General features: G+C 48.8%; 1 protein-coding gene across 3 annotated transcripts in view; it reads left to right on the top strand.

Annotated features, from left to right (window-relative positions):
* The first annotated feature begins 226 nt into the window (after nucleotides 1–226).
* The window catches only part of ADAP2 (ArfGAP with dual PH domains 2), a 23571-nt gene continuing 6171 nt past the window's right edge, over nucleotides 227–17626 (top strand). For 2 of the 3 annotated variants that reach the window (XM_024734952.1, XM_024734943.1), the window contains exons 1-7: nucleotides 227–440; nucleotides 1310–1440; nucleotides 3130–3221; nucleotides 4359–4438; nucleotides 5582–5694; nucleotides 12430–12576; nucleotides 16446–16529. In XM_024734952.1, the coding sequence (XP_024590720.1) occupies nucleotides 347–440; nucleotides 1310–1440; nucleotides 3130–3221; nucleotides 4359–4438; nucleotides 5582–5694; nucleotides 12430–12576; nucleotides 16446–16529 (741 nt within the window). In that variant the 5' untranslated portion in view covers nucleotides 227–346. The remainder of the gene's footprint in view (nucleotides 441–1309; nucleotides 1441–3129; nucleotides 3222–4358; nucleotides 4439–5581; nucleotides 5695–12429; nucleotides 12577–16445; nucleotides 16530–17626) is intronic. The other variant, XM_024734958.1, reaches the window with a different exon arrangement.

The following is a 17626-nucleotide window of genomic DNA, read 5'->3' as shown; positions in this document are numbered from 1 at the left end:
GCCCAGAGAGGTTGACCAGGTTGTCCACAGTCACAACGCTAGCCAGTGGCGGTCCAGGATTTGACCTCGGTCCAGGGTGACCGACTCCAAGCCCTGCTCTGGGTCCCTGCCGGGCGGGCGTGCGCCTTAGAGAGGAACGCAGCCCACAAACAGGACGCGCCGGGGGCGGGACAGAAAGTCCAGGAGGGGCGGGGCTTAAAGTCCTGGGGGGCGGGACAGGCGGCGCGGGCGGGCTAGAGGCGCTGGGTTTGCGTTCCGCTCCACCTGCGGGCGAAGGCGCTGACCATGGGCGGCCGCAGGCCGGGGGGCGGCCGGACTGAGCCCTGCTGAGCCCGCGGGGCCGGCCATGGGCGACCGCGAGCGCAACAAGAAGCGGCTGCTGGAGCTGCTGCGGGCGGCAGGCACTGGCAACGCGCACTGCGCCGACTGCGGGGCGGCAGGTAAGGGCGCGGCGGCGCGTGCAGTCCGGAACGTGGGACCGGCCCCCGGCCCGCCGGCCCCCTCCTCTCCCTTCAGGCCCGGGCCGGTCCAGGACTCCCGCTGGATCCGCGCGTGACCCTTATATCACCTTCGGACCCGGGCCCCCGGCAGCCCTCTCCTCGGCCAGTACAGCTCCCACTCGAACCCGGCCGGGCCGCCTGTTCTCCCCACAATGGACCTCGACACTAGATCCCGGCCCCGGGTGCCCTGACCATTCTACTCACCTCCCCTGCCAGACACCCTACCCACCCGGACCACGGTCCTTGACGTCTTCATTCCGGACCCAGCCACTTCCCACACCCTCGGATCCAAACATCCTACACACCAGGGATCCCAGACCCCGGACCCAGTTCTGCCCTGATGGTCCAGTGCCCCTTCCCCACCCGCCCCGGACGTCCCCAGGGTCCTCCCACGTTCCTGCTCCACAGCACTCCGACCCTGTGGACCCCGAGCGTCCCTGACTCCGACTTCCCCACCCGCAGCTCCCCAGCCAGGCGCCTCGGTGCCGGTCCCTTCCTCCGCGCTCTCCTCTAGGTTCCTCGGAGTCCCGACACTTCCACATCGCGCCCGCCTCAGCCTCTCGCCCCCATCCTCCTCGGGACTCCTTCCAAGATCTTCATCCTGGCCGCCGCCGCCGCGCCAGGGCCAGTGGGCTGACCAGAGGGTTTCATGCTGATCTTAGTTCATCCAAGGCGGAGAGGCTAAGAGAGGAGTCATGGGCTGAGCTGGACACCTCCCCAGGCTAACTGCCAAGCCCTGCCTCTCCTGGCGCCCCCTGCCCAACCCTGGTTTCTTCACCCAGCTCCCCTCCTGTCCTCTTGTCCCGCAGATCCCGACTGGGCCTCTTACAAGCTGGGCATCTTCATCTGTCTGAACTGCTCCGGAGTCCACCGCAACTTCCCAGACATCAGCAAAGTGAAATCTGTGAGACTTGACTTCTGGGACGACAGTATTGTGGAGGTAGCAAGGGGCGCAGGTGGAGAGCATTGGAACAGCAGAACTGGGGTGGAGGCAGTGGGCAGGGCGCTCCCATTCTACAGGGAAGGAAACTGAGGCCAGGAGAGGGGCAATAAGGAGCCAATTAGACTTGCCTTAGACGAGGCCCTGAGTTCAAATCCTAGCTCCATCACTTGCTTACTTACTAGCTATGAGGCCCTGAGCCCGCTATTTAACGCTGGTTGTGAACCCTTTCCACATCTGTGTTATAAAGATACCCCTTCATAGGGCTGCTGTAAGGATTAAATGCAGGCTCAAGGCAGGTACAAAGTAAACAGTCAATTAACAGCTGCTGTTCTCATTCGCTGAAATCCTGGACTATAACAGAAGTATCCTGATTCATGGTACATAGTCCTCCTCCAGTCCCCCTAGCCAGGGAGGGGACCACTTTTTTCTCCTGACCTACAAAGATGGAGGACACCTGCAGCCCAGATAACACCATTCTGGCCAGGAAACCTTCAGAGAGCAGGCAGTACTAAACTGGGCTGGCTAGCTGAGGATTTCCGGGACTACTGGGGAAGCAGACCCATATTTACTGAGTACCCATCTGTGCCATGCACTGTGCTAGACCACTGGGCTAGATACTTTACTCACTCATTCCACACGTTACTGTAAGCCTACATATGCTGGGTATAGGAGAGAGCAGTGAACAAGATAAAGTCTCTGCTCACATGGAGCTTACATTCTGGTGCAGGAGAAAGTTCTACTGGAAACCAGCACCTAAACCTGAGGGTCGTTTCTTTGTACCTTATCACTCCCCTGTTATATCTTCTTCATCTTCATGGGTGAGATCCCTGAAGCTCAGGGGCTTAAGTATTGCCCAGGCGTCACTCAGTGAATAAATGGCGCAGCTGGGATGCAGACCCTGCTCTTTTGAGATCCAAAGCCCATGCAAATCCCGCGACACAGCCAAGTGGCCACTGGGGAAGGGGAGAATAGGGTTCACACTGCTCAAGGGACATGGATTAAAACCCTGATGTTTTTTCCGCACATGCCCTCACCCCAGATATGCCACTGCTGTTACTGAGCGCTGTTGGCCAGGGCCACTCCTGGCACATCTGCCTCTGGGTCTCTTGGGTGCCAAAGGCCCCCAGTGATCTTCCTGACCTACATACTCTATGGGGCAAGCACTGAAGTTCTTCCATCCTCCAGCTCCATCTATCTCCTGCGGACTTGCAGGGGCTGCTGCTGGTGGTCCTGGCCATCTGTGGAGGGGGTGGGAGAAAGAACATGAGCTTTGGAGTTAGACAGGTCTGGGTTCAAATCCCAGCTCTCCACTGACTAGCTGTGTCACCTTGGGTAAGTCACCTAACCCCTCTGAGCCTCAGTGTCCTCACCTCTAAAACGGGGCTGGTAATATTACAATGGCTGAGCGGATCAAATGAACTAATGCAGGAGAGCTGTAAAGTGCTCTGCCTGTATGAAGCATGGTTGTTACAACACCTCATTGCTCCAAGTTGGGGCTTCCCAGCAGCACAGATGACCAAGCTGGGTGGGGTGGGGGGGAGGAGGGGAAATGTCTCAAACTCCGGGAGGAGTGTCTCCTGACTCAGCCCAGGAGCCAGTGAGAACAGTGGCCTTCAGAATAGACCGTGGTTTCATTTCACGTTTTTTCAAGTTCTAACATTACCCCAAGTTGCTGTTGTCTTGCAGTTTATGACCCACAATGGGAACCTCCGAGTGAAGGCCAAGTATGAAGCCAGAGTCCCTGCTTTCTACTATATCCCCCAGGCCAACGACTGCATGTGAGTGGGTGATTTCCTGGTTCCCCCCCACCCCCGCTCCCACCACTACCCCATCTCCCGTGTGGTGGTCTCTTCTACAGACATGCCCAGCAGGTGGCGCCAGGAAAACATTTGGTACTGTCATGGAGAACACACAGACCTGATGAAAGCCCCACTCTCCACCTTCATAGCTTGGGTTGTCACTTGCCCCCTCTGGGACTCAGTTTCCACAGCTGTGAAATGGGGCATTTTCTTTAGGATCTGTCCCTTTGACTTGATGTTCTCATAGCCTACAGGTGATAACTAACTTGATTAAGAAGCCACCGGTATTTTAGCAGAACAAATGTGTTTCAGCTATTATACTTTCTACGGAGTCCCACCTGAGCTGTCCCACCTGAGCTCAATGTTGCTCCAAAGCAGCTGCTTAGGCCCCACCTAAGCACTTACCATGTGCTCTGCACAGTACAAGACACTTTGTATGCATTTAAACCTCTCAACAACCCTCACGGGTAGGTAGGTATAATATTATTGGCATACTCCCCAAGTTCAGAGGAGTTAAGTAACTTGCCCTTGGTCACACAGTGGATAAATGGTAGGTAGAGTGGGACCAGGTCCCAGGTGGTCAGACCCTAAGACCACTGCTCTGTCCAGTGTAGCATGCTCAGATCTCATGGGTGGGCCACAGGAAGAGGCTCTTGGACTGTCCTGGCTTAAGCTCATGAACACGCAGTGGGATGTGGCAGAGTAGATGGTCCAGGGGAGCTGTTATCTGTCTCATTGACCTAGAGGGCTGAGGCTGAGGTTGGAATAGTATAGTGGTGTGCATATAGCCCACTGGGGGAGATATTTCCCCCTGGGGAGACACTGGCAATGTCTGAAGACATTTTGGGGTTTCACAACTGGGGAGGGGGTGCCACTGGCATCAAGGGGGTGGAGGATGAGCAGAGATACTGCTAAACATCCTACAAAGCACGAGACGTCCCCCCACCGCTAAGAATTACCCGGTCCCGAATGTTAATAGTACCCAGGCAGAGAATCCCTGGCTAGCCTGAGCAGGCAGCTGCTGTGATGCTCCCATCCTCAGCTGCGGGGTCTCAGAAAGTTGCCGTGGGAAGAGGATGCATCAGACACAGCTGACTAAAGAGCCTCTCTTTTTAGGGTCTTAAAGGAACAATGGATTCGAGCAAAGTATGAGAGACAGGAGTTTATGGCTGAGGGGAAAACGATCTCACCCCCAGGTAAAGTTATTTTCATCATCTTTTGAAGGCTAGTTCTGATGCGTTCTAGAAAACAAAGTGCCTGTGTATTAGGAACAAGGTCAGCAGAGATATACCTGCCACCCTTGCTCTGGCCACAGAGGCCAAGTTGTGGGTTCCTCTGTCTCTGAAATAGCAACACATCGGCTGGTGGGGTTTTATGGTCTGACTGGCCGAGAAACACATTCGTCTCAGGTCCTTGCAGGGCCACAGGGTGTATAGAGTCTTCCGTATAAATTGCAAAAAGACTCACCCACCGGGCAGACCAGGAAGAAATAAGACACCCTGCTTCTGGCTAATGTAAGCCCTGGTGTGGCACAAGCCTCGGGAAGATGCATGGACTGGATTTTGCCTCCCTTCCCGCCTTTGTGCAGGGCACAACCTCATCGGTGGCCCTGAACCTGTGGCAGTTTCTGCCCTGCTACTCTGAGTCCAAGCTGACACTGACCCAGAGAGCAAAGTATACAAAGCTGCTCTTTGAGGACCAGAGGCAGCCAGTGCTCAGCTCTCCTAGTGGCCAGGAGCACAGAGGGCACTCATTATTCCCACACTCTGGAGAGTTTCATTAGGCTGATGTCAACGTGAAGTTGGGCCTCCTTCAGAATCAATCCAGTTTCTTAGGATTTAGCCTACTTATTTTATTTTTATTTTTATTTTTTTGTGATACGCAGGCCTCTCACTATTGTGGCCTCTCCTGTTGCGGAGCACAGGCTCTGGACGTGCAGGCCCAGCGGCCATGGCTCACGGGCCCAGCCGCTCCGTGGCATGTGGGATCTTCCCGGACCAGGGCACAAACCCGTGTCCCCTGCATCGGCAGGCGGACTCTCAACCACTGCGCCACCAGGGAAGCCCAGGATTTAGCCTACTTAGAGTTTACTATGTCTTCTTAGGAAACAGCCAAGGAAGAAAGTTGAGGGTAGCCCAATTGAAATCATACAACATTGCAAATTTGGCCCCAGACAGGACCCCCATGTCCTGCAGCTGAAATAGCTAAATTAGATCCTAGACATTTTAGCAGCAGGTGAGAGGTTCATTCCACCCCTGAGACCATACGATACGGGGTTCATGAGTTGCTTGTTTGTCTTGAAGCCGTGAGTGTTCACTCTTTCTCATCCTTGGTGGAAGGTAACCGGGAAGGGTTCCTATGGAAGCGGGGAAGGGACAACGCACAGTTCCTGAAAAGGAGGTTTGTGCTCCTGGCAAGAGAAGGCCTCCTGAAGTACTACACTAAAGAAGAGGTAAGTCTTCTCTTACTCCTCCCAGAGCGCTGGCTCTCACCCCACTCAGGTCTACATTTTTATTTATTTATTTTATTTTTGGCTGCGTTGGGTCTTCGTCGCTGCACGCGGGCTTTCTCTAGTTGCGGTGAAGGGGGGCTACACTTTGTTGTGGTGCGTGGGCTTCTCATTGCAGTGGGTTCTCTTGTTGCGGAGCACGGGCTCTAGATGCGTGGGCTTCAGTAGTTGTGGCACGTGGGCCTCAGTAGTTATGGCGTGTGGGCTTCAGTAGTTGTGGCACGTGGGCCTCAGTAGTTATGGCGTGTGGGCTTCAGTAGTTGTGGCACGTGGGCCTCAGTAGTTATGGCGTGTGGGCTTCAGTAGTTGTGGCTTTTGGGCTGTAGAATGCAGGCTCAGTAGTTACTGTGCACGGGCTTAGTTGCTCCGCGGCATGTGTGGTCTTCCCAGACCAGGGCTTGAACCCGCGTCTCCTGCACCGGCAGGCGGATTCTTATCCACTGCACCACCAGGGAAGTCCCAGGTCTACATTTGATCAATAGTGCCTGGTCTTGTGTATGAGCTCAGCCACTGAGACTTAGGTACCACACGCTGCTACTTTTCCTTGTTATACAATCCATCCAGTCCACTAAAAAGCACACCTTCTCTTCACCTAGAATGGGCTTAGACTGGTCCATGATTAAGCCTTTGATGATCACTTGATTTTTACTTCATTTATTTATGTACTTAAGAAATATTTATTGAGCACCTACTATGCTAGACTTTATTCCAGGAACTGGGGATACAGCAATAAACTAAACGAAGTTCCTGTTCTCCTGAGGCTTCCATTCTAGTGGATGGAGACAGGTGTAACCAAAACATACATCAATACATAATCTATCCAGTGGCAATAAGTTATATGAAGTTAAATAAAAGAGGGTGAAGAGTTAGAGCGTGGGGTAGAGGGAGGTGCTACCACAGGTGGTCAGGGGAGGCCTCTCTGATGACATTTGAGCAGAGAACTGAATAAATGTGAGTTCTGTGGATTTGAAGGGTAGAAGAAGTAGAGGGAACAGTATGTACAGAAGCCCTGAACATGGTCATGTGTGCTGATTAGAAAAGATGACCCCTCTGAGAGGGTGCAGCCCTGGTCCCTGTCTAGGCAAGCAGAAGCCTGCATGGCGGTTCTCACTTGTACCTTCAGCGGGGGGCTTTTTGTTCAGTGCACAAACTGCCCAACCATGAGCCGTAGCCCTGGCTTGAGCTGGGGATGTATTTGGTGAGTCTAGAGGACACGAAGGAGGCCAGAATGCCTGGTGCAGCGTGAGCAAGGAAAAAATGGGGCGAGATGAGCTCACATAGTGGAAGACTTCAGAGGCCATAGGAAGACTTGGGAGTTTTCTTTGGAAACAGCTTTATTGAAATATAAATTCACACACCATTGGATTCACCCATTTAAAGTGTATAATTAATAGCTTTCAATATATTCATGGAGAACATTTTCATTACCCTAAAAAAAGAACCCCCACATGTGTTAGCTCTAGTTCTCCACTCCACTCCCCTCCCCCGGCCCTAGGCAACCACTGATCTACTTTCTAACTCTATAGATTTGCATATTCTGGACATTTCATACAAATGGAATCATACAATATGTGGTCTTTTTTTAAAAATTTTTTTGTTTATTTATCTTTGGCTGTGTTGGGTGTTCGTTGCTGCACACGGGCTTTCTGTAGTTGCGGTGAGCAGGGGCTACTCTTTGTTGCGGTACACGGGCTTCTCATTGCGGTGACTTCTCTTGTTGTGGAGCACGGGCTCTAGGCACATGGGCTTCCGTAATTGTGGCTCATGGGCGCATGGGCTTAGTTGCTCCACGGCATGTGGGATCTTCCCTGACCAAGGCTCGAACCCGTGTCCCCTGAATTGGCAGGCAGGTTCTTAACCACTGCACCACCAGGGGAGCCCGTAATAGTTCTTTATATATTCTATACACAAGACCCTTATGGGATATATGATTTACAAAACATTTACATTCTTTTTTTAATATTCTTTTCTACTATGGTTTATCACAGAATATTTTTACAAAACGTTTAGGCGTTTGGATTTTACTCTGCTGTTGGGAAGCCACAGGAGGGTTTTGAGCACAGAAGTGATCTGCTTTGACTAAAACTTTTGGAAAGGGGCACTCTGGCTGCTACCGGCGAGAATGGAGTGGGGGGTGGAGGCGAGAATGGAGCAGTGGGGAGGCGAGGGTGGAAGCAGAGAGGCCAGTTAGGAAGCTATTGCAATAATCCAAGCGAGGAATAATGGGTTAGATCAGGATAATCGTGGCGGAGCTGGTTAGAGTGGTCAGATTCTACGTGTATTTTGGAAATAGAGCCAATGGCATCTACTGAAGGATTGGACACGGAGTGTGAAAGTCAGCAGAATCAGGACTGATTCCCGGATTTTCGCCTTATGCAACTAGAAGTCTAGATTTGTCATTTGCTGAGATGGCAAAGACTTAGCCCCTTACGGGGATGATCAAGGGTTCCTTTCCCGTTTGAGATGCTTATTAGTCATACAAATAGAGACTGAGAAAGAAGTTCTCAGAAGTTCTGAGTCTAGAGATTTGGGGAGAGTTTGGAGCTGGAGTCATCAGCATGTAAACTGGTTTAGCAACCGGACTGGCTGGAGTCACCTAAGCAGGGGGTGGGGGTGGATGAGAAAAGATGTCGGAGGACTGAGTATTTTAGTTATTTGTTGCTGAGTGACAGACACACCACCCTAAAACTTAGTCGCTCAAAACATCAGTCTATCGTGTCTCACAATCCTGTGGGTCAGGAATTTGAGCAGGCAGTGGCTGCCCCATTGTACATCAGTGGAGTGGTTGGGCTGCGCTAGGAGACCCAGGAAGCCTTCACTCACATGTCAGGTGCTTTGGCATCCTCCTTGTGCCTTCTCTGTGATTGTTCCTCATTCAGGAGTCCAGCTCAAGCTTTGTTGCAGCGTGGCAGCCGGCTTTCCCCGAGCAAATGAGAATGCTGCCAGGCCTCTCAAAGGTTAGGCCAGGAACTGCCTTCTGTTGGTCAAAGCAAGTCATGCAACCAGCTCCAATTCAAGAGGAGGGGATATAGATTCCACCTCTTTATGGGTAGAGTGACATGTGCAAACTAGGAGGGAAGGAATTGGAGAAGCCCATCTTTGGAGATTATCTATCACACTGAGCCCTGGGATGTTCCAATATTTAGAGGAAAGATAAGAAGTTTCCAGCAAAGAGAATGTGAAGGAATGGCCAAGAAAGTAAGAGAAGGACAAGCTCTGAGCACTTTAGCCTTCCTCTTACTCCATTTCCTACATGCAGAAATTACTATTTATGTCCCCTGTTGCTTTCCTGGATGGACCAGAGCAATGCCAGAAGATCTGTCCAGTGTGGCCTCAGTCTGGGGCCAGATGAAAAATGATGGGGGATGAAGAGTATTAACCCTCCAAGAGAGAGTAGGGATTTCTTCTCAGTCTTCAGTTTAAATCACTGAAAAATATTGCAAGTACTAAAGGCAGGAAGAAAAAGTGCTGCTACAGAGTTAGGAGCAGCCATCGAACCCCGGTAGCTGTTGTGAGTTAGGATGTGAGTCTCATCCTTGGTTGGAAAAAGTTGATCTGTTTCTCAGTCCTAAGCCTGTTCCGTCTAAAGCAGTCTAAAAATAGAACAAGTTGCCTTTGTTCTTTTTTTATTTCTTTACCCAAATGGAAAAGTTTTAAATTATAAAGGTAACTCATTTTTATGTGAAAATTTTGGGTAATACAAAAAAGTGAAGTTTAAAGAAAGCAAAACTCAGAAGATATTTCAACATGGCAAAATATTAATACCCAGATTACATTTTTTTAAAACCCTAAAAATCAAGAAGAAAAAAACAATCCATTGGCAGAAGAGGCTAAGGAAATGGTTTGGTAGTTCACAGAAAAGGAAACCAAAATGCCTGATAAATACAGGAAAAGAAGCCCAATCTCTCTGGCAGTCAAGAAAATGAAAATTAAAATCACAATGAGATATACTATGTATCCACCAGAATGGCTAAAATTAAAAAGGTTGACAACACCAAGTGTTGACAAGGATATGGAGAAACTGGAACCCTTATTGCTGGTGGGACATAAAATGATACAACCTCTTTGGAAAACAATTTGGCAATTTCTAATAAAGTTAAGTGTACACTTAACCATATAACCCAGATTTCCCACTCCTAGGTATTTACAAAAACGTATGTCCACAACAAAATTTGTCCACAAATCTTGTTCACAGAAGTTTTATTTGTAATAGCCAAAACCTGGAAGGTATCCAAATGTTCATCCACAAATAAATGAATTAAAAAATTGTAGTATATCCATAGAATGGAATATACCCAGCAATAAAAAGGGACAAGCTACTAATAAATGCAACAATGTGGATCAATCTAAAAAATATTATTCTGAGCCAAAGAAGACTTATACGGGAGTATGTACTGTATAATTCCATTTATATGCAATTTCAGAACAGACAAAACTATACCAATAGAAAGCAGATAAGTGATTGGGATTGGGGTGGGGTGGGGATTGATGCAAAGGAGCAAAAGGAACTCTTTTAGGGTAATAGTGATGTTCTAGATCTTGATTGTAGTGGTGGTTACATGGGTATATACGCTTGTCAAAAAAACTGCACTCTTAAAGTGAGTCCCGTTTATTGCTTATAAATTATACCTCAATTAAGTTGAATAAGAGAAATTAACAATGAGATTCCATTTCAAACCCTTCATATTGGCAAAAATGTTAAAAAAAACTGGCAGCATTGAGTGTTGGTGAGGATATGGGGAAAGGGGAAACCTTCTATGTTATTGATGGAAATTTACTTCCAGTATGTACATTGGTGCAACCACTGTGGAGAGCCATTAGCAAAATAATTTGGCAGTTTTCAGTAAGTCAAAGATGTACACACTTGTGAGCTAGCAATTCCATTCCTAATCGTGACCTAGAGACACTCTCACGGGGGTATACCAGGGATACAAGCTGACAGCAGCAAAAAATCAGAAACAATCTCAGTATCTGTCAACAGGAACATAGATTGATAACTTTTGGTGTAGTCATTTACAAGAGCCAAGTAGATTGGTATATCTCAACATGGACAGACATAAAACGTTGAGTGACAAAAGCAGGTTGTAGAATGATCCATATAATGTGATACCATTTATGTAAATTAAAGCCACATAAAACAACACTATGTATTGTTCATGGGTATGTGTATGTGTGTATAAAAGTGTAAAAAGTGAACTAGAAAGATGCACATCAAACTCATGACAGTGATTGACTGTGGGGAGTGGGGGAGGGGAAAGGGACAGGGTAAGTAGTAATTAAAGGGATTTTGGCTCTATTAGTAATGTTTTATTTTTTAAACAAATTTCCTTTTGAAGAACGATATTGACAAAATTAAATACACCTTTTTTGTATTCTTAGTATTTTTCATAGTAAATATTTTCAAAGGAAAGTCATCCATTAACCTTTCAAGAAAACCATTGTGAAGAGTGTTGGTGTAAATCTGTCCATACTTCTTATGTATGTGCAAATAAACATATAGTATATACATACAGTTTATGTACATTATATATATACTATATGCATATAGTATATGCATATATATGTGTATATAATTTTTGCATTAATAGGTTCCTACTATACATCCAGTTCTGGGACTTGGTATTTCTCACACATGGATATCATGGACATTGTTTCATATTAGTAATATTGATTTAAATTTTCCATTAAAAAATTCTGTGATATTTTATTGTGTGGATTTGCCATGATTTATTTATTTAACCCATTATCATTGATGGACGTTTCAATAATTTCTTCTTTTTTATTTTTTTACTGTTATAAGCAACATGGCAGTAAACATCTTTTGACATACGTGTTGCATAGTAATGCAATTACTTCCTCGGATAGATTCTTAGATGTGAAATTGTGGGTCAAAGCAAAACACTCAACATTTTAGTAAATACGACCAAATTTCCCTCTAGAGAAGACTGTCCACTAGAACTTTCTTCAGTGACGGAAATTTTCTCTGTTTGCACCTGTCCAGTACCCTAGCCACTAGCCACAGGTGGTCGCTGAGCACTTGAAATGGGACTGCATGTGACTAAGGAACTAAAGTCTTAATTTTATTTAGTTTTAATTTTAATAGCTGCATGTGGGTAACAGCTATTATGGGACTAGAGCGTTGGTATCATTTTTTCTCTTATCAGTTATGAAAGGAAGCACTTGTTTCCCCTTTGCCTTCTTAGCATCAGTGAGTGCTCGAATTGTGTTCAGACCCTGAGAACAGAGTGGAGGGTGGGAGGGCGTGCCCTGAGGCCCCCGCAGCTGCTTTTATCTGTTTGTTTAATCTATTTTATTTGTTTGCTTTCCACGGATATTTGTTTCAAATTCTTTTTTTTTTTTTGGCTACACAGCATGCGGGATCTTAGTTCCCCAACCAGGGATCAGACCTGTGCCCCTTGCAGTGGAAGCACCAAGTCTTAACCACTGGACCTCCAGGGAATTCCTGATGATTCGTTTCAGAAAAAGTTCTATGGCTAAACATTTTGAAAAGTTCTAAGTTAAGGTCTTTCCAAGCCCCCTTTCAGCTCAGAGAGGCCAATCTGATTAAGCAGAGTTCCACACGGGTCATCTGTTTGCAGTTAAGTCTCCCTGGCGAACGTGATGAGAAGTCACCCTGCTGACTGTCAACATCTTAAGTATCTGCTTCCTCTCTTTTAGGGTAAAGAGCCCAAAGCTGTCATCAGCATCAAGGACTTGAATGCCACCTTCCAGACAGAGAAGATAGGGAACCCCCATGGGCTGCAGATCACCTACCGAAGAGAGGGCCACGTCAGGAACCTGTTTGTGTATCACGAGAGTGGGAAGGTGAGAGCCTCCAGCTCGCTGACCCCCTTGCTCAGCAGCCTCCTGAGATCTGCTGCTGCTCTTCACCTTAACCTATTGTCACTTTTTTTTTTTTTTGGCCACACCACGTGGCTTGTGGGATCTTCGTTCCCCAACCAGGGCCCACGCCAGTGAAAGCACCGAGTCCTAACCACTGGAATGCCAGGGAATTCCCTATTGTCGCTCTCTAGTTGGAGACAGAGGTACAAGTAAAGCAGAGCGAGATCAGGGAGAGCAACCTGGTGGGTACCAGGGGTGCGTCTGGATGGTGCACAGCCGTCAAGGGGCATCCACTTAGCAGAAGGGACTATGCCCAGGGATGGCAAGTCAGGTGGGGCCGGAGATTCCAAATATGGGAGGAGGAATGGATCAAAGCCTGGGCAGCGGCGCACTCCACGGCCTTGCTTCTCAGCGTTTGGTCCGGCACCAACAGCATTAGCCATCACCTGCGAGCTTCTTAGAGCTAGAGTCTCGGGCCCACCCCGGACCTACCGAATTAGAAGCTGCATTTTAACAGGATCCCCAGGTGATCCTTATGTGCACTGAAGTTTGGGGAAAACACCACTTAAAGGTCCAGGAAATCAGCTCCATCAGAGAAGAGCAGGCCAATAGTACAGGTTCAAGAGAATAAGCTGGGTCAGAATGAGCAGGGTCATGTGACGGGGCAAGGGTCAGGGATGCTAAGTCGAGGTGAGGAGGGGCAAAGGTGGGGGCTGACATTTTGTGAGTTTCTTTTTAATTCTGTGCCAGGTGCTCTTCTTGGCGGTCACTATACATCATTTCTTAATCTTCAGATCAACCCTGGAAATGTTTTATCCCCGTGTTACAGAGGCATGGGCATGTTAAATAATTTGCTCAAAGTCACGTAGCCAATGATTCCTGAGCCCTGCACCCATTTCCCCTCCCCAAGTGCCTCTGCTGGAGGAAGGACCCTTGGCAGCAGGAGGCAGGAACCAGATACAGGGACTCGATCTTCCCATAAGGCCCTAGCGCTGGGATGGTGACCATGGATCACCCTCCCAGCAGGCTTCACGCTCCCCCCATATTCTGGGCTGACTTCCTGGTGTGGTCTGAAGAGCTGGGTTTGGAGTCAGAAGCTGGGGCTCTGGTTCTGCCACTCCCAGCTGTGTTGTTAGGGCAGGTTCCTTCCCTCCCTAAGTCTGCTTGTTTACGGTTGATAACGTCCACCTCCCAGAGGGGTTTTGAGAGTTGAGTGACCGTGAACCACGAACGTGAAAGCATCTCATCACAGTGCACTGTAAACGATAGTTGCTACTGTAATTCGCTCATGATTGTGGCGGCTGCAGAAGGAGACAAACTCTTGTGAGTCATTTCACATCTGTGTCATTTATGCATTCATGGGTTCACTCTTTCGGTAAATCCTTATCGCACTCCTCCCCGCAATGTGCACAGCACTGGGGTGTGTCGTGAGTGGGGCAGAGCCATGAGTGGGGTTCTGGGATCTCAGAGTCTCGGGAGGCAGATGGGGAAACAGGCACTGATGATGCTGTGTGAGGATGGGCTGGAGGCCGTGTGGTGGGGGGGGGGGGGGCTGGAAGGAGGCAGTCAAAAAAGGCTTTCCAGAGGAAGGAGCATCTATTTAAGAATTGTTTGAATATGCTGAAAAGGAGAACACTCAAACCAGCTTAAACAGGACATGAATAGGAAAGATATAGGAGTGTTTATTTATTTCAAGGGCCAGTAGTATGGCTTGGCCTCCTGAGAGATTAGAATCAGGAGCTGTGGTGTGTGTGTGTGTTTAAAAGAGAGAGAGGGAGAGAGAGAGAGAGAGGGAGAGAGAGGGAGAGAGAGAACACACTCTAACAGCAACACATTGTTCTGTAAAACCAGGAGTGCGAGTAATGTCTCTCTTGTTTGTTTCTCTAAATTCAACGATCTCATTCCCCAAATTGCCAAGAAATCTATTATCAGTCATCTTTCTCGGCTCCCTCCCTTGGCTTTACTAGAATCTTGGGACTTATGCAGTGTGGGAGACATGGAGGAGATGCCTGGTTTTCAGTCCACATTGGGCTCACTGCTGTAGTCCCATGTCCAGACTGGCTGGATACCAGTGGCTACCCCTCCACCCGCGCGAAAGCTACGAGGACTTTTGCTGCAGTGCCCAAGGTCTCAGACAATTACGGTACCTGGCTCCCTACCACTGACCCAGTTGTAGAGCTACCAGCAACCTGGTTCCGGCTGGTCTCCTCTTTCCCTTGATGCCTCAGCTTCTCCCTTAGATGGGCATAAATGGGAGTGTGGCAGGGGCGGGGGGCGAGGGGAGATGCTCAAACTCATGCCCACAGGAGCCAGGTGGGCAATTGAAAAGTAAAGTGGACAGCCTTAAGGCTGTGGCAAACAGGAACACCTGTATAGAGGACTGAAACAGACAAAACTTCAGGAGCCAAACAAACCTGTATGCAGGTTGGATTCTGCCCCGGAGCCACCAGTTTGTGACCAAAGAGCCCTTCCAAAGTGGAGGCCTAGGTGGGTCTTTCATGGGATGGTCCCATTCCCTTAGTGCCTGAGCCTCTAGAAGTTTCTTAACACCCAGGACAGGAGAGCTCCGAACTGAGGAATACGGGGCCAGCAAGTTTGACCTGCAAGAGAGAAAGGGTAATGATGTTTCACACCTTTGAAACCAAATTCAAACGAATTTTTCAATCGCCGTATTACATCTAAGTGCAGCACAGCAGCTATTTGAACAAGTCTTTCAGCTAGCTCCCCCAATTCCAAATTCCTGAGAGAAAGAATCTGATAAGCCCTGTCCAGCCTCTGCATTTGTCCAGTTGCTGTGGTCAAGAGTGGGTAGAATCGTAGCAGCAAGCGTGGCTGCAACTGTGGGTGAGTGGTGTGTGGCTGAGAATGGGTGGGGCAGTTCTCATAGAATCAGGGCTTGCGTGGAGCAGAAATCTATTGCAATATCTAAACTCACCCTCAGGATGAGTAGAGTGTTCTAGGTAAAAGGTGTGTCGGGGGTGAGGGCAGAGAGTTGGGTGAGGCTGAGTGTTTCAGGGAAAGGTAATAGCATGTGTTGGGATGGGGTAGCGGGGGAGACGGGGCAGGGATTGCAATGGTTTTGTATGGAAGGAGCTCAGAGGGCAAAGAACTTAGACTCTCTTCCTGAGGGGAGTGGAGAGGACTCTAAGCTAGACTCCATTAGATTTGCAACTCGAAAATCACTCTGGCTGCCATAAGGAGGCCTGAAAGGAGAGTGGCAGAGCAGAGGCAGAGCCAGCTGGATAAAGTGAGAGACGATGGTGGACACTGCTGAGGGAGGTGTTCTCCCAGAGGGACACAGAAGGTCCAAGCCAGCTTTAGCCCAAGTTGCACTCCAGGTGATGAGCATCCGCATTGGAGGAGCATCCCCAGGTGCACCTGCCCCCACCTGAAAGCCAGTCTTTGGCCTCTGAGGACCCTTGCTTCTCAAAGTGTGTCCCAATGACCAGCGTCATATCACCTGAGAGCTCGTTAGGAATGCAGAATCTCAGGCCCCACCCCAAACCCACTGAATACAAATCTGCGTTTTAATGAGATCCTCATACACACATTAGAAAGAGCCAAGCACTGTCCTAGGCCATTGCATAACTCCTATGTGGTCCGCCTTGGTCCTTTCCCATGGCTCTGGGGATCTCCCTGTCAGTGGCTTCCCACTTGCTCAGGTGATGCCCCTGGGCTCGGGCACTGTCCTCCCAGATGCCTGCGAACAGCCCACAGGCTCCTGAGTGGGACTGGGGATGCGTGCATGTGCCCAGACCTGAAGGTCCAGCTGGCTTCTTGCCTCCAGCCTCAGCTCCCCCACTACTCTGTCTCATTGGCTGTCCATCTGTCCTTTGTATTTTTCTCTGCAGGAGATAGTGGACTGGTTCAATGCCCTCCGTGCAGCCCGTCTCCAATACCTAAAAATGGCCTTTCCTGAGCTCCCGGAGCCTGAGGTGAGCTAAATGTGGACCCCAACTTCCACATCTCCTCTCTGCCATCTCCTTTGTTTCTTGTCTGCTGACCTCGAAGACACTCAGAAGCCAGCCTCAGTTTGTTTGCAGGAAAGACCTTGAGATTTGGGGTTGGGGACCTCAGTGGGAAACCAAAAGCTTTCTCCTGGGGAGTCTGGGCGTTATGGCCTCACCCCTGGCAAGGCAGCCTCCAAAAAGTGGGTCAGGCTGTCCCCTTCGGGATGCATGGCTACCACCCACAGTGTCAAGGGGCTCAGGATTTGAGCATCTCTTTCTCACCCCTTCTCCCACTAAAATGCACGAATGGTCCATCACATACTGCTTATACAGTGCTTTCGAGCCCATTGTATCTTGTAATCCCTTTTATCTAGTAATCCCTTGCAGCCAGCAGTTAGGTGTGTGTGATTATTCCCATTTCACTGATGAGAAACTGAGCCCCAGGAAGGTCAAGTGCATAACCAAAGGTGTTCTTCACATTCCCCCCTTTACCCTTTCATATTCTGGTATAAGGAAGGTAGTGGGATCTTTCCCATTATCATTCTAACGGGAACAGTCTGCCTTTCATGGCCTAGGTAGTGGGGAGCCTGAGAACTTCATTTGATTGTCCTCAGATGTCTGGAGCATCCATCTACATCTCTCAGGCTTGGCTGGGGAAGCTGTATAGTGGGCTGGAGGATGCTGCCCTGAGCCAGGAGGCCTAGGCTCTTGTGGACGTTCTGCTGCTAACTTGCTGTGTGACCACTGCGGGTTGAGTCACCTCTCTGTGCATCTGTTCCCACATCTGTAAGATGGTGCTTGGTCTGGGTCATCTTCAGGGTCCCTTCCAACCCTGAGGTGCTGTACTCTGGTCCCTGTCTTAGGCCTGCTCTAGGAGGATTTTGTAAGAGATAGGGGTGGAGAGACCATGTTAGTCCTGGGACTTCTTTTTCCTTTTAATATTTATTTATTTATTTAATTTATTTATTTTCTTTCTTTCTTTTTTTTTTTTTTTTTTTTGTTCGCTGGTTTTTTTTTCTTTTTCTCCTTCTTGTTTCTTTTTTTTTTTTTTTTTTTTCTTTCCTCTTTTCCGTGTGGTGTTT

The sequence above is a fragment of the Neophocaena asiaeorientalis genome, unplaced genomic scaffold (assembly GCF_003031525.2).
Source record: "Neophocaena asiaeorientalis asiaeorientalis breed wild unplaced genomic scaffold, Neophocaena_asiaeorientalis_V1.1 scaffold129, whole genome shotgun sequence".
NCBI classification, from domain to species: Eukaryota; Metazoa; Chordata; class Mammalia; order Artiodactyla; family Phocoenidae; genus Neophocaena; species Neophocaena asiaeorientalis.
This window is presented reverse-complemented; position numbering and strand designations above follow the sequence as displayed.